Here is a 21,880-nt window from a genome sequence, read left to right as displayed (position 1 = left end):
TATCTATTATATTGTTATTTTGGAACTGGAGAATACTACAATGAATAGCTGTACTAACCTCTTTGTCAAAAGTACATGGTGAAGCACAAAAAGAGACTTACTGTGGTAAGGGTTTCAATCAAAGAAAAGAATTTACTAATTTCCTAGGAAAGGTGGGAAGGAGACAGAGTAGACATCCATTCTGAATTAGGTGAAGTCTCTAGGGGAGGTGAAAAGCCTGTGAGGCCAAAGCTGAAGGAAAAACTGCAGAGCAGAGACAGCGAGGAGACAGAGAAAAGAAAACAAAAACGACCACAAGGTCGATTTGCCCCTATTTGTCCCTGACCGAGGAATTCCTTTGATAAAGAAGAACAGAATATAAATGTCACGCGAAATAAATATGTATGAACATATTGTGAAACTGTATGCATATGCATTTGGATGGGGGATAAAATGAGACCTGAGATATCCAGGGGTATGCACGCCTTTTGAGGAGGATTTCATATGCTTGCGTCTGACGCGCTTCGTAATAAATGCATACCGGGGTTTAAAATTTCATAAAGTTGTGAGGTCTCATATTTCTCCGCAAAAGAGCAGTTACAGAAACAGCAGAAATTACATTTGTTCGGCTCTTAGCCAGAGCCAGGATGGGAATCAAAGTCTAGATTACAGAAGAAGACCACATGAGCCTCAGCTTTTGCAGAAGAGGAAAAGCACAAAGTACAGTAAATTTGTGTTGGGTTGACAGGGTTTTTTCACAGATCTATAGACAAGTGATGAAGCTTAAAAGACGAGAGCAAAGGAAAATCAACAGATCTGCTGAAAGTGAGTGAAGATGAAGGAGACCGCCAATGAACTGAAAAGCTGCACAGAAAGCTTCTCTACATTTTGCAGTTGCTTCAAGTCTTACATGGCAAAATCTAGGAGTACTTCCAACTTATGTTTATTAATTCTAGAATAAAGGCAATCAAAGGTGTGGAGGGCTGCTCACGTTAAGTAAAACGCAGGAAGCCATTAGAGGAAGAACAATTGTGTTTAGAAGGCTGAGGCAGCCTTCGGGGTAGGAGGAATGGGGAGGTGTGGAAATCAGGCCTGTGGGCAATATTCAAGGCGCATCCAGTCCCTGAGCAGAGCCTCATTGTGGGCATCCCAGCAGATGGAGTTGAAATGGAGCCACAGCTTGGTGGTAAAAGGGCCGGGGTGGTGAGCAGGGGCTCCTCCATCAAATTGGTCACTGACAGGTGTGGTATGGTGTGTGTGTGTGTGTGTGTGTGTGTGTGTCCAACACCTGGGAACTGCAGGCTGGCCCAGATGTGGGGAAAGGCCAAGGAGGCAGCAGAGTGGGAATGAGGCTCTGCAGGAGGCTCTGGTGGCTGCACACACCCGTGGGGGATGAGGCTGGCCCAGAGGGTGCCTGGAGGTCTGGGGTGAAAAGGGGGGAAAGGAGAAGCAGGGAGGGAGGGAGGGCCAGAAGCCGCTGTGAGAATGCCATTCCATGGCACAGGCGACATAGTGAGAGGAGGGTGGGAACAAAATGGTGATTCCTGCTGATCACCCTGACATCTTCAAGACAAGAGGCCCAGAAAGGACAGCACATCAGCCTCCAAGTGTTGTCCTGAATGTCAGCTCATTACCTGCTGTCCATTACTCAGAAGTCTCTCAGCTTGCCACGGGCATTCCACACTTCAGGGAAGCAAAGCTGCCCACCTCTGAAAGGGACTGTCCACTTAGCTACAGCATGGCAAGGAAGAGAGTCTTACAACACTCTGGATAGTTTAGACTTTTATTGTCACTCGGGATGAAACAAAGTATCCCCTCACTACTTCTCCATCTTCATCATACTGTCCCGCAGGTGGCCTGTTCAGGCCAACAGCTTGCAGCGCCTGCAGGGTCCAGCTCTGCTGCAGCCCAGCTTTTCCTCTCACAGCTTAGTTCTTATTATGACAATTCTTTCATTTCAACTTAAAAGATACCTCAGATCTTCCCTAAATTAATAACACTCTGTTCTAAGCTAAACAATCCTCTATTACCTAAGCTATTTACATTCTAAACTTCTTAAAAGTCGATCCCTATATTTCCTAATTTTTTTAAACTCACATCTTTTTGAGAAAGAAAAACAACAGAGCTTTAAATTGAACCTAACAGATACCTAACCTAACCTAACCTAACCTTACTTAACCTAACTTAACCTAACCTAACCTAACTTAACCTAACCTATCCTAACACCTAAACGGAGCAAATAACACAACCATTACATTTCCTATGTACAGCACAGCTCCTCTTAAAACTCAGGGGATGGCTGAAACTCTGCCTAAAGATGACCCATCCCGTTTCCCTCCTCTCAGCTGGCGGGGCACAAGGACCTCCTCAGGCGCAGGCTTCTCCTCTCTTGTCTTCCTGCACTTGCTTGGCTGAGATGATCAGAGCAGCCAGGCTGGAGGCAGGATCGCCTGAGGTGACAAACGGATGCTGCCCAGAGGAAAAAGAAGAAAGAAAGGAAGCCTTATTCTCAGGATCACATCCTGACGGGCTCAAGCAGGATTCCTTGGCTACCAGGAAGACACAGAAAGAGCACCGAGGGCAGCAGGTCCCCCTGCGCCTTCCTGTCCTGGCAGCTGTCTCAGCCACGTGGCCCACACTCCTCCTCATCCCTCCCTGCAGGTGTCCTCGGCAGACAGGGCTTTTTGCCCCTTTGCTCTTTCTTACCTGTAGGAGCTCCTGGGCAGACCAGCGCCTGTCCTCGTCTGCCTGCAGGCAGCAGCGGAGGAAGTCACGCAGGAGAGCCGAGTGGTGCCTGGGGTTCTGCAGTTTTGGGGGCCCGTTCCTTTGGATCAGTTCAAAAACCTACAGCACATGGAGATGCAAGAGGACACTCCACCTGCTCCTTTGCTAGCCACGTCAGCTCTCTCCACACAGAGCCCTCTTGCTAAGCTGCACCTTACCCTGAGACGGGCTTCCCGCTGGTAAGGAGCTTCCCCTTCCACCATTTCCAGCCCCATGATCCCCAGAGACCAGATGTCCACTTTGGGGCCGTAGGCTTCTCCTCTCACCACCTCCGGCGCCATCCAGCTGGGAGTGCCGACGCTGGAGCTGCGCTTGCTGTGCCCAGGGCTGAGCTGAGCACAGAGGCCAAAGTCACCTGAGGACAAAAACAAAGCCTGTCAAAGCCAGCTGCCACTGGCAAAGCAGCCAAAAGGACTGCCCACCCCAGCCTGACCAGGCCATGCTGAAGCTAGGTGAAAAGGCAGCTGAGCTCTCCTTCCACGTGGCTGCAGCCAGGCAAATAAGGCATCGGCCACTTCAAAAGCACCCTGACGATTCACGCACTGGCCCAAGCGGCGCTTCTGGCCAAGTGGCAGCCACCAAAATGCCACCCCACAGCATATGCTGGAAATGCTGCAGCCCAGCAGGGATACCCACCCAACTTGACAGATCCATCCGTGCCCACAAGAACGTTGCCGCTTTTGATGTCTCTGTGGATGACTTGGCGGGAATGAAGGAAATGCAGTCCTTGCAGGCACTGGAAGAGAAAAGGAGGGAGGCAAAGTCAACGTGACGTGCAGGATCTGATTTCATCCCACCAGCAAGGAAAGGGCTCAGCGGGATTGACAGCTTTCTCAGGGAATTGTGGGCTAGGGCGCAGCATCACGGTGCTGTCACCAAGAAGAGCTTGCTGCTTCAACTCTCTTGCTAGTGTTTTCTAGATTTCAAAGCAAAGGCATCTCGGCCTCCAGAAGTTCCATCGGCCTTCGGCAGGAAGCGCGTCACCTTTGGCTGGGAGGCGGCACAGCAAAGATTTTTGGGGACGCCTAGTGGCAGCAGAGGAGGAAGCAGCACCTTCAAGCTGTTCCAGAATGTGTCGCCATTCGGGATGCAATGCTATCCTTTGAAGGTGAGGACAGCTCTTTGCCCTTAGCTTGAAATTCTGCCACCTGCATCCTGCCTTCCAGTGGCAAGCAATGTAGGGCACAAAGACAGGCTCCAGGCAAACATTGCCAGGCAAATGTGTGAAGAGGAAGCAAGTGAAAGCAAGCCAGTGAGCGAGCACCAGCGCCAGAGCACAGAGAGCATGGAAGAGTGCGAGAACAGAGCCTAAGGCGTGCATTGAGATTGGCAGGCAGTTGACTTCCCATGCTCTTTCTTCTGCTGTGTGGCGTGACTGCAGCAGCAGCAGCGAAAGAAAGCTGAGAGCAAGAAATCTGGGCTCCCCTTAACCTCCAGGAGACAAGCAGCATCCTGGGCAGGCCTGGGGAAGCAGAAGCGGGATCCCTCACCTCCCGACAGACAGCGCCTATCTGTCCTTCCTCCAGGTACACTGCCCTGAGCACATCAAACAAGGTGCCGCCGTCCATGAACTCCATGGCCAACCAGAGCTCCGCATCCACCAGGTAGCTGAAAGAAGAAAACCACCGCATGCAGAGACAGCAATGGGCACAGCCTCAGTCACCCCAGGGCCTGAGCCAGGATTTTGCAACTGCTCTCCAAGCTACGTGTGCCACAAGAGATTATTGAACACCAGCTCCACCTCCTGCCACGCTCTGGAGACCAGCAGAGAAATCATCACCAGCTCCGTTCTCTGCCAGTGACCAAAGGGCATTGTCTCTTCTGGCTTGCACCAGCTAAAGCTACATTGACACCAGAATATGCCAACCTGTCTAAGTAGGTAACAATATTGGGATTCCTGTTGTCCCTCATGGCCAGGATTTCATTGGCAGCCAGCTCCTCGGACATCTCCTCCTTGAGTGACATGATCTTGATCGCCACCTGAAATGACATTGGCCACCGTTCCCTTGAGAAGACGCAGCCTGCTGGAGATCACAAGGAGCACGGAGCGAGTGCTGGTGCAATGAGGCAGCGGGCTGGGCCAAAGCGCTTTGTCAAGAGACAGCAGAGCTTAGCAGAAGCAGCAAAAGCCATGCCAAAAGCATTCTACACCCTGAGCCTAGACTGTACTTCAGAGGAACAGCCTCTGAAGCAGACGTGGATCGGCCACCCAAACCTCCAGGCAGAGCTCACAGCAGCGGGGAAAGCGCTCCAGAGGTGCAAAATGGCATGGGGCTGCTGGCACTTTACCTGTTGTCCGGTGCTGGTGTCAAGGGCTTTATAAACAGCTCCAAACCCCCTAGAAAGCAAACAGCAGCAGAAAGAGCCCCTTATCCCTTGGCAGTGAAAGCAAGCCCAGGCAGCAGACCTGCCCAGGCTGCCTGGACGCCTTCCTTAGGAAATGTCTGGCTGCGGCGTCTCTCCGGTCAACAGCACGTCAGCCCGTGAGCCCTCTGCCATGCGGGACAGGCTGTCCAAGGGAACACCAAGGTGCAGCATGAAGACCAAGGGCCGCTGGAAATCTCCAAGGCACATGCCCAGCCAGGTCATTTCCAAACCTAAGGAGAACGCTCTCCTTGTGCCAGTGCATGCATGTGTGTGGCAAAAAAGTGAGAACAATTAGAGTCAGAACACCGTCTTTGAGAATCTGACATTTCTTGGATGGCAAGGTACTCTTTCAGGCCAGAAAGCTGCAGGGGCAGAAGGTTTCCCAGCTCCTGCTCCTCAGTGCTTCAAGCAAGACACTGCCAGCATCAGCTTGTTGTTGATGAGGCGTTGGGATTGCTCTGACCCAGCAGTCCTGGCAGGTGACAGGAGGTAAAGCCAGAGTCTGACCGTGATTGGTGCTTGCCTAACTTCCTGCTTGATATTGCACTGGCCAAAGACCTGGCCCACACTTTTGTAAAATGAGCTGACGTCACGCTTACCCTCGTCCGAGTTCTTCAAATGCCGTGTATTTGCTCATTGGCTGGCCCAGACTCACAAGGCTCCCTGAAAGACAAAAGCAGTGCAGGGCGCTCACTCGCACACAGAGACGCCGCTCCCCAGACCATCCCAAAGGCAGCCCCACTGCCCGCAGCTGTGGGCCCTTTGCGCTCCCTTGGCTTCAGCTGCTGAGACCAACAAGTGGGAGGGCCATCTTCTCCACCTTTCATCAGGTGGCCTTTCCAAGAAGGCCTTTATTTCTTTCAAGCACAGCATCCCATGCCATAAGCAAAAATGACAAGCCCTTAAGAAGGGGCCCCTAAGAGGTAGCCAAGGGCCTTTGCAGCCTCTGCACTCACACCCACCATCACTGGCAGGGCCAGCGTGGGACCCAAAGTGTCTGAGCCAGAGGGGGAGTAAAAAGGAGAGCCATAAAACAGCTGGGGCCAGAGAGCTCCCTGGGGCCTAGTCACTTGCTAGCTGCCAGCCTTGTGCTCAAGCAGAAACAAGCTCTGCTTTTCTCTTTGGCACAGAAGGCAGCCCAGGCAGAGCCAAGGCAGGCCCAGCCGCTCTCACAGGCAGCAGGGACTCCCTGAGCGCTGCCGCGCTGCCTCAGGGCACAACAACAGCTTCTGCACAGAGGCCTAAGTGCCTCTGAGACCCAGGGGCAACCTCTGGCGCAGCCTACACCCACACAACACACACACAACACGCTGCTCTGGCAGACAAGAAATGCACCGGACGTACTCAGCGTCTTCAGGCCCTGCTGCTCCCTCATCTCGGGCGGCTGGGCTGCGCTGCTGCAGGAAGTGCCGGCAGCGGGGGGCGAGCTGGCTGCTGCAGGCCATGCTGGTCCAGCGGTACCAGGTTCAATGGCAGAGCCGGTCTTGAGCTGGGACAAGAAAGGGTTGCCCATCAGAAGGGTGGCTGGCACAGATGCCCCGCGGAGCGCACGGCAAAAGCCAGGCCTTCGGAAGATGCTGTCAGCCATGTCCCCTTCTCAAAGGCAGCTTTGGGAAAAGTGCAAAGGCTACTTGGATCCAGCCCCTCTTGGCCACTTCCATGCTCCACGTTTTCAGCTTTTCTGCTAGACACTGGCAACAAGGTAGCGCTGGGGCTGCCAAGATCCAGAAAGAGATCAGAGCATGGCCCAGAGCCTTGTTGCTTTCCTCCTCCTGTCTTCTCCTGGGCAATGAAATCACCCCGCAGCTGGCATGCAGCGATCTACTCAGAAGCCCGGAGCGTGTCCCTTCTCTGATCTGTTTCCCGGATTTCCCCTCTCTATGGCAGCCTTTAGGGAGCAGCCCTTTGGAGCCGCCTTCCAGCCCCGCCCAGACCCAGCCGCCCTTTACAATGCAGGGCTGCTGAGGATTCTCCTCTCCAAACTCTGCTCTGAGCGGCTGGAAGTGAAGCACCGGCTGAAGCTAATTAGCCCATGGAGCGGGCAGGTCCCTTCCAGGGGCCAGTGTCTCCCAGATCCCCTGCAAGGCTGTCAACTGCCTCTTTGGGCCGCTCAGTCCGCTGACCGCAGACAGCCTGCGCTGACATTGGGGACAAGGGGCTGACTCCTAGGCTGGGAATCGTGGAATGCTGCCTCTTCTCTGGTCCCAAGAGACATTCTCGGGCCCTCTCAGCATGCCAGCTTAAATGTCAAACTTCAGAAGGCGCTGGCCAGGGCTGCTGGGCTTGCCTGAAGCAGCACTACGTCATGGCATGCACAGAGCCGCCAGCATCTTCAGCCACGAGCAACAAGGGCTGCTCCAAAAGGGGAAGCCTGGCCCTGCACCAAAGGCAGTGCCAAGCTCAGCTGCCACTTACCGGCTCTGCAAGTTCAGGCTGTGGAGGGACAGAAGCTGGAGGCTTGATGTTCCTTTGCTCCTCTTCAGCCTCTTCCTGGATGACAGAGGCAGCCAGAGGAGCTGCTGACCCTGCTGTTGAGCCCTGCAGACAGACAGAAGTGAGAGAGAAGGGCAATAGCCAATTCCTTAGGAGCTGCTTTCTACTGAGCTGGGAAAGGACTCAGAAGTAGGGGAAACCATAGACTTTGATACACATGGGACTCTGAGTCATGAAAACCCGTGGAAGATGGCTGAATGAGATGCTTCTCCATCTTGCTGTGCATTTGAGCTTCCCTGCTGGCTACAAGCAGCAAGACGCCTTGGAGCCATCCCATTTGCCTTTCATCTCTTGAAAGGCTCTTGGTTGGAAAATCAGCAAACAAGTGCTGATTTGCTGCCTTTGCTACTGCTGATGCCACCGGGCAGTTGGCCTTTCTTTCAGCCTCCCACGCTGGCACTCCCCACTCAACTGCAACCGGCCAAGCTGGCAGAATTGCTGCATAATTCTCACACGCCAGCAACATCACAGCTTCCTCTGCCACTCACCAAAGGACAGGCTTGTCTCCATCCGTGTGTCAGGTGACCTGCAGCGAGCAAGGGAAAAGGAACCGGAGGCCCTTAGAAAAGTGCTTGTGCTGGCGACTCTCCCAGCACAAGGCAGTCCCAACACAGAGCATTTCCCTTTGCCAACATGCCTCCAGGAGCAAGAGCTCTTTCCCACAGCAAGCAAGAGAACAACAAGGATGCTAGAGTAGGCTCTGGCTACATTTGGGCCTCTTTTGCCAAGAGAGAAATAGAAAGACGGTGGTGGAAACGCCCACTGCTCTTCAAAAGTTTGCGCTTCTGTTGTGCCCGACAGCTCAAGCAGCGTTTTCCCCTTCTCTTTCCTGCATCTTAGATATCTATTCTTTTAAAGTGCATGCCCTAATTCCCATCCGTTGGCTGAAGATGATAGCCCAGCAAAGTTTCCACCAAGGGCCCCTTCGCTGTGGCAGCTCCCTGCTGAAGCAGCCCGAGAGCAGCTGCTGGGCTCAGCAGCAAACCCTCCCTGCATTGGAGTCTGTGCTGCATTGCCAAGGGAATCGCACTCTTGGCACACCATCAAAGGGTCAAGTCCCGCAGCCAAGGCCTCTAAGGGGCAGAATTTGGAGCGAAAGGCGCTTTCCTTCACTCCTGCAGAGAACCAGTGAGCTGGTAGAAGTACTTCTGCGGATCTCTCCTCAGAGTCTGCAATTTGCAGCTTGTCTTGCTTGAAGCAGCAAGCTGAGCAAATGACAGACTCCGCTGCCACGCAGTCTCCCGGGGAGGGAAGGCAACCGCTGCAGGTTGCAGTGCAAATGCTCTGCAGCCGGCACTCAGTACAGATGCCCGCTTTGTAGCTGATGCCGCTGGCAGGACATTGACCAAAGCGGTGGCATCTTGATGGCCATTTTGTTGCCAAAGAAACTGGGTCACTAGTGCAGCATAAAGAGCAGAGTGAAGCAGAAGCCGGCTGATGCCAGGCCCAGGGGAAACCTTTACTTACGAGTCAGCTGGGTCAGGTAGTAGCCAGAATAGACGACAGAAAAGACGGTGCAAACCGCGGCACAGACTTGCCCGATCATTTTGGCAGCGCTGTGTGGGTTTGCACGCTGAATGCCACCCAAGGGAAAAGCAAGATTCCTCTCGGGGTGCAGGCCGTCTGCTGAGAACTCCTTGCGCACGAGGATCCTCCTGCAGGGAGCGAGCGGAAGAGCTGCTCTGGACCACCAGGCCTCGCGCGCACCGGGACAACGCTGTGCTGGCAGCACTGTGACGTGGCACCGCTCCCTTGAGCTCACAATAGCAGCTGCTCTGCGGCTCTCTTGCGCTCAGCAAGCCAACCCTCTGTCCAGCTGATGTGAAAGAAAAGCCTGGGATGTTCTGCTCACTCATAAAGCAGCAGGAAGTGTCCTCCCAGCCCATAAGGCAGTGCTCAAGGCTGCCTGGGGAAGGCACGGGAACTCAGAAAATGCGCCAAGCCAAGTGGCACCCTAGGGACCCAAGCAAACATGACTTTTGGTCTCAAAAGCTTTGCCTGAAAGCAAGTCTGCTTCTTCTAGGTGGCATCCTAGCTGGTTCTGAAAAGCCTAACTTCTTCAATGACATTAAGGGGGCAAAAGAAGCAAAGAGAATAAATTTCCAGGACTATTGTAGGCTGCAGTTGCTTCTTGAGCCCGCAGGTGCATGCTGACCTATGGAGGGGCTTGACAGCTGGCCTGCAGGCAAAGCCGAGTTAATAGAAGAAATAATGATGATTTCCAAGGGTATCCATAGCAAGGAAGAAGACAAGGCCGCCAGCATGGAAACCCATGAGAAAAGATACAGGAAAATTTTTGTAAGCTAGACTGGGTGCCTAAGTAGATGTGTATACGTGCCTTATTAGATTTCTGTAAAACTTTTTGCTAATTCTATTGACGTTAATTTCTTTGCACCAATGGATATAATAAGTGATTGTGATGTAGGTAATGATTTCAGATCACGCTTTGTTAAGAGTATATAAGCTGGAGAACACACAGAATAAAAGAAAACCTTTTTCTTCTTGGACCCTGATCACGTGTGTATGCCACGTCCGGCCTAATGGTGACAGTTGCCCCATCTCTGGGTCAAGAACAAAGTATTCTCTGGCAGGTAACTTTTCAACAAACTGAGAAAGAAATTACTACTTGGACATGCAGATTTCAGAAGGGAAGAAGGAAAAATGTTGACGAGAATAAGCCTAAGTTTTAAATGCCTGAATCCCTCAAAAATCATGTGTTTTGGGATATTGTACCGTATGTTACGCAGAGGTAAAACAAACCACAACTCATTAGTATCTGGACTTCATTGTCCACGATGCTTGGAAACGTTGCTTGAAGGCACTTTGTGCCAAAGATCCAGATCACTGTAGACGTAGATGAAAATCCTACCAACAAATAATCAGTGTCAAAACCAGCAATAGTGATGACTTTTGTCCTTGGCAGTAGCTTCCAGGTGCTGCTGGCAATCAGCAAGCCTAGACACAAAGATGTGTATTCAATGGAGGGAGAGAAGCATCATGCTTAGCTCTAACTGTGACCTTTGCTAGCAGATCTTTCTAGCAGTTAAGAAATTACATTTGTTCTGCTCTTAGCCAGAGCCAGGATGGGAATCAAAGTCTAGATTACAGAAGAAGATCACATGAGCCTCAGCTTTTGCAGAAGAGGAAAAGCACAAAGTACAGTAAATTTGTGTTGGGTTGACAGGGTTTTTTCACAGATCTATAGACAAGTGATGAAGCTTAAAAGACGAGAGCAAAGGAAAATCAACAGATCTGCTGAAAGTGAGTGAAGATGAAGGAGACCGCCAATGAACTGAAAAGCTGCACAGAAAGCTTCTCTACATTTTGCAGTTGCTTCAAGTCTTACATGGCAAAATCTAGGAGTACTTCCAACTTATGTTTATTAATTCTAGAATAAAGGCAATCAAAGGTGTGGAGGGCTGCTCACGTTAAGTAAAACGCAGGAAGCCATTAGAGGAAGAACAACTGTGTTTAGAAGGCTGAGGCAGCCTTCAAGGTAGGAGGAATGGGGAGGCGTGGAAATCAGGCCTGTGGGCAATATTCAAGGCGCATCCAGTCCCTGAGCAGTCCCTCATTGTGGGCATCCCAGCAGATGGAGTTGAAATGGAGCCACAGCTTGGTGGTAAAAGGGCCGGGGTGGTGAGCAGGGGCTCCTCCATCAAATTGGTCACTGACAGGTGTGGTATGGTGTGTGTGTCCAACACCTGGGAACTGCAGGCTGGCCCAGATGTGGGGAAAGGCCAAGGAGGCAGCAGAGTGGGAATGGGGCTCTGCAGGAGGCTCTGGTGGCTGCACACACCCGTGGGGGATGAGGCTGGCCCAGAGGGTGCCTGGAGGTCTGGGGTGAAAAGGGGGGAAAGGAGAAGCAGGGAGGGAGGGAGGGCCAGAAGCCGCTGTGAGAATGCCATTCCATGGCACAGGCGACATAGTGAGAGGAGGGTGGGAACAAAATGGTGATTCCTGCTGATCACCCTGACATCTTCAAGACAAGAGGCCCAGAAAGGACAGCACATCAGCCTCCAAGTGTTGTCCTGAATGTCAGCTCATTACCTGCTGTCCATTACTCAGAAGTCTCTCAGCTTGCCACGGGCATTCCACACTTCAGGGAAGCAAAGCTGCCCACCTCTGAAAGGGACTGTCCACTTAGCTACAGCATGGCAAGGAAGAGAGTCTTACAACACTCTGGATAGTTTAGACTTTTATTGTCACTCGAGATGAAACAAAGTATCCCCTCACTACTACTCCATCTTCATCATTCTGTCCCGCAGGTGGCCTGTTCAGGCCAACAGCTTGCAGCGCCTGCAGGGTCCAGCTCTGCTGCAGCCCAGCTTTTCCTCTCACAGCTTAGTTCTTATTATGACAATTCCTTCATTTCAACTTAAAAGATACCTCAGATCTTCCCTAAATTAACAACACTCTGTTCTAAGCTAAACAATCCTCTATTACCTAAGCTATCTACATTCTAAACTTCTTAAAAGTCGATCCCTATATTTCCTAATTTTTTTAAACTCACATCTTTTTGAGAAAGAAAAACAACAGAGCTTTTAATTGAACCTAACACATACCTAACCTAACCTAACCTAATCTTACTTAACGTAACCTAACTTAACTTAACCGAATCTACCCTAACACCTAAACGGAGCAAATAACACAACCATTACATTTCCTATGTACAGCACAGCTCCTCTTAAAACTCAGAGGATGGCTGAAACTCTGCCTAAAGATGACCCATCCCGTTTCCCTCCTCTCAGCTGGCGGGGCACAAGGACCTCCTCAGGCGCAGGCTTCTCCTCTCTTGTCTTCCTGCACTTGCTTGGCTGAGATGATCAGAGCAGCCAGGCTGGAGGCAGGATCGCCTGAGGTGACAAACGGATGCTGCCCAGAGGAAAAAGAAGAAAGAAAGGAAGCCTTATTCTCAGGATCACATCCTGACGGGCTCAAGCAGGATTCCTTGGCTACCAGGAAGACACAGAAAGAGCACCGAGGGCAGCAGGTCCCCTGTGCCTTCCTGTCCTGGCAGCTGTCTCAGCCACGTGGCCCACACTCCTCCTCATCCCTCCCTGCAGGTGTCCTCGGCAGACAGGGCTTTTTGCCCCTTTGCTCTTTCTTACCTGTAGGAGCTCCTGGGCAGACCAGCGCCTGTCCTCGTCTGCCTGCAGGCAGCAGCGGAGGAAGTCACGCAGGAGAGCCGAGTGGTGCCTGGGGTTCTGCAGTTTTGGGGGCCCGTTCCTTTGGATCAGTTCAAAAACCTACAGCACATGGAGATGCAAGAGGACACTCCACCTGCTCCTTTGCTAGCCACGTCAGCTCTCTCCACACAGAGCCCTCTTGCTAAGCTGCACCTTACCCTGAGACGGGCTTCCCGCTGGTAAGGAGCTTCCCCTTCCACCATTTCCAGCCCCATGATCCCCAGAGACCAGATGTCCACTTTGGGGCCATAGGCTTCTCCTCTCACCACCTCCGGCGCCATCCAGCTGGGAGTGCCGACGCTGGAGCTGCGCTTGCTGTGCCCAGGGCTGAGCTGAGCACAGAGGCCAAAGTCACCTGAGGACAAAAACAAAGCCTGTCAAAGCCAGCTGCCACTGGCAAAGCAGCCAAAAGGACTGCCCACCCCAGCCTGACCAGGCCATGCTGAAGCTAGGTGAAAAGGCAGCTGAGCTCTCCTTCCACGTGGCTGCAGCCAGGCAAATAAGGCATCGGCCACTTCAAAAGCACCCTGACGATTCACGCACTGGCCCAAGCGGCGCTTCTGGCCAAGTGGCAGCCACCAAAATGCCACCCCACAGCATATGCTGGAAATGCTGCAGCCCAGCAGGGATACCCACCCAACTTGACAGATCCATCCGTGCCCACAAGAACGTTGCCGCTTTTGATGTCTCTGTGGATGACTTGGCGGGAATGAAGGAAATGCAGTCCTTGCAGGCACTGGAAGAGAAAAGGAGGGAGGCAAAGTCAACGTGACGTGCAGGATCTGATTTCATCCCACCAGCAAGGAAAGGGCTCAGCGGGATTGACAGCTTTCTCAGGGAATTGTGGGCTAGGGCGCAGCATCACGGTGCTGTCACCAAGAAGAGCTTGCTGCTTCAACTCTCTTGCTAGTGTTTTCTAGATTTCAAAGCAAAGGCATCTCGGCCTCCAGAAGTTCCATCGGCCTTCGGCAGGAAGCGCGTCACCTTTGGCTGGGAGGCGGCACAGCAAAGATTTTTGGGGACGCCTAGTGGCAGCAGAGGAGGAAGCAGCACCTTCAAGCTGTTCCAGAATGTGTCGCCATCCGGGCTGCAATGCTATCCTTTGAAGGTGAGGACAGCTCTTTGCCCTTAGCTTGAAATTCTGCCACCTGCATCCTGCCTTCCAGTGGCAAGCAATGTAGGGCACAAAGACAGGCTCCAGGCAAACATTGCCAGGCAAATGTGTGAAGAGGAAGCAAGTGAAAGCAAGCCAGTGAGCAAGCACCAGCGCCAGAGCACAGAGAGCATGGAAGAGTGCGAGAACAGAGCCTAAGGCGTGCATTGAGATTGGCAGGCAGTTGACTTCCCATGCTCTTTCTTCTGCTGTGTGGCGTGACTGCAGCAGCAGCAGCGAAAGAAAGCTGAGAGCAAGAAATCTGGGCTCTCCTTAACCTCCAGGAGACAAGCAGCATCCTGGGCAGGCCTGGGGAAGCAGAAGCGGGATCCCTCACCTCCCGACAGACAGCGCCTATCTGTCCTTCCTCCAGGTACACTGCCCTGAGCACATCAAACAAGGTGCCGCCGTCCATGAACTCCATGGCCAACCAGAGCTCCGCATCTACCAGGTAGCTGAAAGAAGAAAACCACCGCATGCAGAGACAGCAATGGGCACAGCCTCAGTCACCCCAGGGCCTGAGCCAGGATTTTGCAACTGCTCTCCAAGCTACGTGTGCCACAAGAGATTATTGAACACCAGCTCCACCTCCTGCCACGCTCTGGAGACCAGCAGAGAAATCATCACCAGCTCCGTTCTCTGCCAGTGACCAAAGGGCATTGTCTCTTCTGGCTTGCACCAGCTAAAGCTACATTGACACCAGAATATGCCAACCTGTCTAAGTAGGTAACAATATTGGGATTCCTGTTGTCCCTCATGGCCAGGATTTCATTGGCAGCCAGCTCCTCGGACATCTCCTCCTTGAGTGACATGATCTTGATCGCCACCTGAAATGACATTGGCCACCGTTCCCTTGAGAAGACGCAGCCTGCTGGAGATCACAAGGAGCACGGAGCGAGTGCTGGTGCAATGAGGCAGCGGGCTGGGCCAAAGCGCTTTGTCAAGAGACAGCAGAGCTTAGCAGAAGCAGCAAAAGCCATGCCAAAAGCATTCTACACCCTGAGCCTAGACTGTACTTCAGAGGAACAGCCTCTGAAGCAGACGTGGATCGGCCACCCAAACCTCCAGGCAGAGCTCACAGCAGCGGGGAAAGCGCTCCAGAGGTGCAAAATGGCATGGGGCTGCTGGCACTTTACCTGTTGTCCGGTGCTGGTGTCAAGGGCTTTATAAACAGCTCCAAACCCCCTAGAAAGCAAACAGCAGCAGAAAGAGCCCCTTATCCCTTGGCAGTGAAAGCAAGCCCAGGCAGCAGACCTGCCCAGGCTGCCTGGACGCCTTCCTTAGGAAATGTCTGGCTGCGGCGTCTCTCCGGTCAACAGCACGTCAGCCCGTGAGCCCTCTGCCATGCGGGGCAGGCTGTCCAAGGGAACACCAAGGTGCAGCATGAAGACCAAGGGCCGCTGGAAATCTCCAAGGCACATGCCCAGCCAGGTCATTTCCAAACCTAAGGAGAACGCTCTCCTTGTGCCAGTGCATGCATGTGTGTGGCAAAAAAGTGAGAACAATTAGAGTCAGAACACCGTCTTTGAGAATCTGACATTTCTTGGATGGCAAGGTACTCTTTCAGGCCAGAAAGCTGCAGGGGCAGAAGGTTTCCCAGCTCCTGCTCCTCATTGCTTCAAGCAAGACACTGCCAGCATCAGCTTGTTGTTGATGAGGCGTTGGGATTGCTCTGACCCAGCAGTCCTGGCAGGTGACAGGAGGTAAAGCCAGAGTCTGACCGTGATTGGTGCTTGCCTAACTTCCTGCTTGATATTGCACTGGCCAAAGACCTGGCCCACACTTTTGTAAAATGAGCTGACGTCACGCTTACCCTCGTCCGAGTTCTTCAAATGCCGTGTATTTGCTCATTGGCTGGCCCAGACTCACAAGGCTCCCTGAAAGACAAAAGCAGTGCAGGGCGCTCACTCGCACACAGAGACGCCGCTCCCCAGACCATCCCAAAGGCAGCCCCACTGCCCGCAGCTGTGGGCCCTTTGCGCTCCCTTGGCTTCCAGCTGCTGAGACCAACAAGTGGGAGGGCCATCTTCTCCACCTTTCATCAGGTGGCCTTTCCAAGAAGGCCTTTATTTCTTTCAAGCACAGCATCCCATGCCATAAGCAAAAATGACAAGCCCTTAAGAAGGGGCCCCTAAGAGGTAGCCAAGGGCCTTTGCAGCCTCTGCACTCACACCCACCATCACTGGCAGGGCCAGCGTGGGACCCAAAGTGTCTGAGCCAGAGGGGGAGTAAAAAGGAGAGCCATAAAACAGCTGGGGCCAGAGAGCTCCCTGGGGCCTAGTCACTTGCTAGCTGCCAGCCTTGTGCTCAAGCAGAAACAAGCTCTGCTTTTCTCTTTGGCACAGAAGGCAGCCCAGGCAGAGCCAAGGCAGGCCCAGCCGCTCTCACAGGCAGCAGGGACTCCCTGAGCGCTGCCGCGCTGCCTCAGGGCACAACAACAGCTTCTGCACAGAGGCCTAAGTGCCTCTGAGACCCAGGGGCAACCTCTGGCGCAGCCTACACCCACACAACACACACACAACACGCTGCTCTGGCAGACAAGAAATGCACCGGACGTACTCAGCGTCTTCAGGCCCTGCTGCTCCCTCATCTCGGGTGGCTGGGCTGCGCTGCTGCAGGAAGTGCCGGCAGCGGGGGGCGAGCTGGCTGCTGCAGGCCATGCTGGTCCAGCGGCACCAGGTTCAATGGCAGAGCCGGTCTTGAGCTGGGACAAGAAAGGGTTGCCCATCAGAAGGGTGGCTGGCACAGATGCCCCGCGGAGCGCACGGCAAAAGCCAGGCCTTCGGAAGATGCTGTCAGCCATGTCCCCTTCTCAAAGGCAGCTTTGGGAAAAGTGCAAAGGCTACTTGGATCCAGCCCCTCTTGGCCACTTCCATGCTCCACGTTTTCAGCTTTTCTGCTAGACACTGGCAACAAGGTAGCGCTGGGGCTGCCAAGATCCAGAAAGAGATCAGAGCATGGCCCAGAGCCTTGTTGCTTTCCTCCTCCTGTCTTCTCCTGGGCAATGAAATCACCCGCAGCTGGCATGGAACGATCTACTCAGAAGCCCGGAGCGTGTCCCTTCTCTGATCTGTTTCCCGGATTTCCCCTCTCTATGGCAGCCTTTAGGGAGCAGCCCTTGGGAGCCGCCTTCCAGCCCCGCCCAGACCCAGCCGCCCTTTACAATGCAGGGCTGCTGAGGATTCTCCTCTCCAAACTCTGCTCTGAGCGGCTGGAAGTGAAGCACCGGCTGAAGCTAATTAGCCCATGGAGCGGGCAGGTCCCTTCCAGGGGCCAGTGTCTCCCAGATCCCCTGCAAGGCTGTCAACTGCCTCTTTGGGCCGCTCAGTCCGCTGACCGCAGACAGCCTGCGCTGACATTGGGGACAAGGGGCTGACTCCTAGGCTGGGAATCGTGGAATGCTGCCTCTTCTCTGGTCCCAAGAGACATTCTCGGGCCCTCTCAGCATGCCAGCTTAAATGTCAAACTTCAGAAGGCACTGGCCAGGGCTGCTGGGCTTGCCTGAAGCAGCACTACGTCATGGCATGCACAGAGCCGCCAGCATCTTCAGCCACGAGCAACAAGGGCTGCTCCAAAAGGGGAAGCCTGGCCCTGCACCAAAGGCAGTGCCAAGCTCAGCTGCCACTTACCGGCTCTGCAAGTTCAGGCTGTGGAGGGACAGAAGCTGGAGGCTTGATGTTCCTTTGCTCCTCTTCAGCCTCTTCCTGGATGACAGAGGCAGCCAGAGGAGCTGCTGACCCTGCTGTTGAGCCCTGCAGACAGACAGAAGTGAGAGAGAAGGGCAATAGCCAATTCCTTAGGAGCTGCTTTCTACTGAGCTGGGAAAGGACTCAGAAGTAGGGGAAACCATAGACTTTGATACACATGGGACTCTGAGTCATGAAAACCCGTGGAAGATGGCTGAATGAGATGCTTCTCCATCTTGCTGTGCATTTGAGCTTCCCTGCTGGCTACAAGCAGCAAGACGCTTTGGAGCCATCCCATTTGCCTTTCATCTCTTGAAAGGCTCTTGGTTGGAAAATCAGCAAACAAGTGCTGATTTGCTGCCTTTGCTACTGCTGATGCCACCGGGCAGTTGGCCTTTCTTTCAGCCTCCCACGCTGGCACTCCCCACTCAACTGCAACCGGCCAAGCTGGCAGAATTGCTGCATAATTCTCACACGCCAGCAACATCACAGCTTCCTCTGCCACTCACCAAAGGACAGGCTTGTCTCCATCCGCGTGTCAGGTGACCTGCAGCGAGCAAGGGAAAAGGAACCGGAGGCCCTTAGAAAAGTGCTTGTGCTGGCGACTCTCCCAGCACAAGGCAGTCCCAACACAGAGCATTTCCCTTTGCCAACATGCCTCCAGGAGCAAGAGCTCTTTCCCACAGCAAGCAAGAGAACAACAAGGACGCTAGAGTAGGCTCTGGCTACATTTGGGCCTCTTTTGCCAAGAGAGAAATAGAAAGACGGTGGTGGAAACGCCCGCTGCTCTTCAAAAGTTTGCGCTTCTGTTGTGCCCGACAGCTCAAGCAGCGTTTTCCCCTTCTCTTTCCTGCATCTTAGATATCTATTCTTTTAAAGTGCATGCCCTAATTCCCATCCGTTGGCTGAAGATGATAGCCCAGCTAAGCTTCCACCAAGGGCCCCTTCGCTGTGGCAGCTCCCTGCTGAAGCAGCCCGAGAACAGCTGCTGGGCTCAGCAGCAAACCCTCCCTGCATTGGAGTCTGTGCTGCATTGCCAAGGGAATCGCACTCTTGCACACCATCAAAGGGTCAAGTCCCGCAGCCAAGGCCTCTAAGGGGCAGAATTTGGAGCGAAAGGCGCTTTCCTTCACTCCTGCAGAGAACCAGTGAGCTGGTAGAAGTACTTCTGCGGATCTCTCCTCAGAGTCTGCAATTTGCAGCTTGTCTTGCTTGAAGCAGCAAGCTGAGCAAATGACAGACTCCGCTGCCACGCAGTCTCCCGGGGAGGGAAGGCAACCGCTGCAGGTTGCAGTGCAAATGCTCTGCAGCCGGCACTCAGTACAGATGCCCGCTTTGTAGCTGATGCCGCTGGCAGGACATTGACCAAAGCGGTGGCATCTTGATGGCCATTTTGTTGCCAAAGAAACTGGGTCACTAGTGCAGCATAAAGAGCAGAGTGAAGCAGAAGCCGGCTGATGCCAGGCCCAGGGGAAACCTTTACTTACGAGTCAGCTGGGTCAGGTAGTAGCCAGAATAGACGACAGAAAAGACGGTGCAAACCGCGGCACAGACTTGCCCGATCATTTTGGCAGCGCTGTGTGGGTTTGCACGCTGAATGCCACCCAAGGGAAAAGCAAGATTCCTCTCGGGGTGCAGGCCGTCTGCTGAGAACTCCTTGCGCACGAGGATCCTCCTGCAGGGAGCGAGCGGAAGAGCTGCTCTGGACCACCAGGCCTCGCGCGCACCGGGACAACGCTGTGCTGGCAGCACTGTGACGTGGCACCGCTCCCTTGAGCTCACAATAGCAGCTGCTCTGCGGCTCTCTTGCGCTCAGCAAGCCAACCCTCTGTCCAGCTGATGTGAAAGAAAAGCCTGGGATGTTCTGCTCACTCATAAAGCAGCAGGAAGTGTCCTCCCAGCCCATAAGGCAGTGCTCAAGGCTGCCTGGGGAAGGCACGGGAACTCAGAAAATGCGCCAAGCCAAGTGGCACCCTAGGGACCCAAGCAAACATGACTTTTGGTCTCAAAAGCTTTGCCTGAAAGCAAGTCTGCTTCTTCTAGGTGGCATCCTAGCTGGTTCTGAAAAGCCTAACTTCTTCAATGACATTAAGGGGGCAAAAGAAGCAAAGAGAATAAATTTCCAGGACTATTGTAGGCTGCAGTTGCTTCTTGAGCCCGCAGGTGCATGCTGACCTATGGAGGGGCTTGACAGCTGGCCTGCAGGCAAAGCCGAGTTAATAGAAGAAATAATGATGATTTCCAAGGGTATCCATAGCAAGGAAGAAGACAAGGCCGCCAGCATGGAAACCCATGAGAAAAGATACAGGAAAATTTTTGTAAGCTAGACTGGGTGCCTAAGTAGATGTGTATACGTGCCTTATTAGATTTCTGTAAAACTTTTTGCTAATTCTATTGACGTTAATTTCTTTGCACCAATGGATATAATAAGTGATTGTGATGTAGGTAATGATTTCAGATCACGCTTTGTTAAGAGTATATAAGCTGGAGAACACACAGAATAAAAGAAAACCTTTTTCTTCTTGGACCCTGATCACGTGTGTATGCCACGTCCGGCCTAATGGTGACAGTTGCCCCATCTCTGGGTCAAGAACAAAGTATTCTCTGGCAGGTAACTTTTCAACAAACTGAGAAAGAAATTACTACTTGGACATGCAGATTTCAGAAGGGAAGAAGGAAAAATGTTGACGAGAATAAGCCTAAGTTTTAAATGCCTGAATCCCTCAAAAATCATGTGTTTTGGGATATTGTACCGTATGTTACGCAGAGGTAAAACAAACCACAACTCATTAGTATCTGGACTTCATTGTCCACGATGCTTGGAAACGTTGCTTGAAGGCACTTTGTGCCAAAGATCCAGATCACTGTAGACGTAGATGAAAATCCTACCAACAAATAATCAGTGTCAAAACCAGCAATAGTGATGACTTTTGTCCTTGGCAGTAGCTTCCAGGTGCTGCTGGCAATCAGCAAGCCTAGACACAAAGATGTGTATTCAATGGAGGGAGAGAAGCATCATGCTTAGCTCTAACTGTGACCTTTGCTAGCAGATCTTTCTAGCAGTTAAGAAATTACATTTGTTCTGCTCTTAGCCAGAGCCAGGATGGGAATCAAAGTCTAGATTACAGAAGAAGATCACATGAGCCTCAGCTTTTGCAGAAGAGGAAAAGCACAAAGTACAGTAAATTTGTGTTGGGTTGACAGGGTTTTTTCACAGATCTATAGACAAGTGATGAAGCTTAAAAGACGAGAGCAAAGGAAAATCAACAGATCTGCTGAAAGTGAGTGAAGATGAAGGAGACCGCCAATGAACTGAAAAGCTGCACAGAAAGCTTCTCTACATTTTGCAGTTGCTTCAAGTCTTACATGGCAAAATCTAGGAGTACTTCCAACTTATGTTTATTAATTCTAGAATAAAGGCAATCAAAGGTGTGGAGGGCTGCTCACGTTAAGTAAAACGCAGGAAGCCATTAGAGGAAGAACAACTGTGTTTAGAAGGCTGAGGCAGCCTTCAAGGTAGGAGGAATGGGGAGGCGTGGAAATCAGGCCTGTGGGCAATATTCAAGGCGCATCCAGTCCCTGAGCAGTCCCTCATTGTGGGCATCCCAGCAGATGGAGTTGAAATGGAGCCACAGCTTGGTGGTAAAAGGGCCGGGGTGGTGAGCAGGGGCTCCTCCATCAAATTGGTCACTGACAGGTGTGGTATGGTGTGTGTGTGTGTGTGTGTGTGTGTGTGTCCAACACCTGGGAACTGCAGGCTGGCCCAGATGTGGGGAAAGGCCAAGGAGGCAGCAGAGTGGGAATGAGGCTCTGCAGGAGGCTCTGGTGGCTGCACACACCCGTGGGGGATGAGGCTGGCCCAGAGGGTGCCTGGAGGTCTGGGGTGAAAAGGGGGGAAAGGAGAAGCAGGGAGGGAGGGAGGGCCAGAAGCCGCTGTGAGAATGCCATTCCATGGCACAGGCGACATAGTGAGAGGAGGGTGGGAACAAAATGGTGATTCCTGCTGATCACCCTGACATCTTCAAGACAAGAGGCCCAGAAAGGACAGCACATCAGCCTCCAAGTGTTGTCCTGAATGTCAGCTCATTACCTGCTGTCCATTACTCAGAAGTCTCTCAGCTTGCCACGGGCATTCCACACTTCAGGGAAGCAAAGCTGCCCACCTCTGAAAGGGACTGTCCACTTAGCTACAGCATGGCAAGGAAGAGAGTCTTACAACACTCTGGATA

The 21,880-nt window shown here is 52.7% G+C and overlaps 2 protein-coding genes across 2 annotated transcripts; both read right to left on the bottom strand.

The window, feature by feature from the left end:
- Nucleotides 1-2,346: 2,346 nt before the first annotated feature.
- On the bottom strand, nucleotides 2,347-9,169 carry LOC128942798 (serine/threonine-protein kinase PAK 3-like). Its single transcript, XM_054285458.1, has 12 exons — nucleotides 9,091-9,169; nucleotides 8,112-8,149; nucleotides 7,546-7,668; nucleotides 6,475-6,619; nucleotides 5,730-5,793; nucleotides 5,053-5,101; nucleotides 4,631-4,743; nucleotides 4,254-4,371; nucleotides 3,400-3,499; nucleotides 2,922-3,118; nucleotides 2,686-2,823; nucleotides 2,347-2,448 (listed from the first exon to the last, which is right to left on the bottom strand). Exons 1-12 carry the CDS (start codon nucleotides 9,167-9,169, stop codon nucleotides 2,347-2,349), a joined length of 1,266 nt encoding a protein of 421 aa, XP_054141433.1.
- Nucleotides 9,170-12,396: 3,227 nt separating this feature from the next.
- On the bottom strand, nucleotides 12,397-19,217 carry LOC128942770 (serine/threonine-protein kinase PAK 3-like). The gene is made up of 12 exons (XM_054285453.1): nucleotides 19,139-19,217; nucleotides 18,161-18,198; nucleotides 17,595-17,717; nucleotides 16,525-16,669; nucleotides 15,779-15,842; nucleotides 15,102-15,150; nucleotides 14,680-14,792; nucleotides 14,303-14,420; nucleotides 13,449-13,548; nucleotides 12,971-13,167; nucleotides 12,735-12,872; nucleotides 12,397-12,498 (listed from the first exon to the last, which is right to left on the bottom strand). The coding sequence occupies exons 1-12, from the start codon at nucleotides 19,215-19,217 to the stop codon at nucleotides 12,397-12,399; spliced, it is 1,266 nt and encodes a 421-aa protein (XP_054141428.1).
- Between the last annotated feature and the right edge of the window lie 2,663 nt (nucleotides 19,218-21,880).

The sequence above is a fragment of the Melozone crissalis genome, unplaced genomic scaffold (genome assembly GCF_028551555.1).
Source record: "Melozone crissalis strain CALT ecotype California unplaced genomic scaffold, PUWL_Pcris_2 ptg000005l_1, whole genome shotgun sequence".
In the NCBI taxonomy this organism is placed as follows: domain Eukaryota; kingdom Metazoa; phylum Chordata; class Aves; order Passeriformes; family Passerellidae; genus Melozone; species Melozone crissalis.
Note: the sequence above shows the minus strand (reverse complement) of the source record. Positions and strands in the feature narration are given on the sequence as shown.

What these genes read in the sequence shown, in the direction of transcription:
- LOC128942798 (XM_054285458.1), bottom strand. Translation starts at nt 9,169, where the DNA reads ATGATCGGGCAAGTCTGTGCCGCGGTTTGCACCGTCTTTTCTGTCGTC. An exon ending in AGCCTGAACTTGCAGAGCCG is followed by an intron (nt 6,620 to 7,545) that starts GTAAGTGGCAGC and finishes TTCTTGTCCCAG; the next exon opens with CTCAAGACCGGCTCTGCCAT. An exon ending in CTGCCCAGGAGCTCCTACAG is followed by an intron (nt 2,449 to 2,685) that starts GTAAGAAAGAGC and finishes TCCTCTGGGCAG; the next exon opens with CATCCGTTTGTCACCTCAGG.
- LOC128942770 (XM_054285453.1), bottom strand. Translation starts at nt 19,217, where the DNA reads ATGATCGGGCAAGTCTGTGCCGCGGTTTGCACCGTCTTTTCTGTCGTC. An exon ending in ACACCAGCACCGGACAACAG is followed by an intron (nt 14,793 to 15,101) that starts GTAAAGTGCCAG and finishes ATGTCATTTCAG; the next exon opens with GTGGCGATCAAGATCATGTC. An exon ending in AGCGGGAAGCCCGTCTCAGG is followed by an intron (nt 12,873 to 12,970) that starts GTAAGGTGCAGC and finishes CATGTGCTGTAG; the next exon opens with GTTTTTGAACTGATCCAAAG.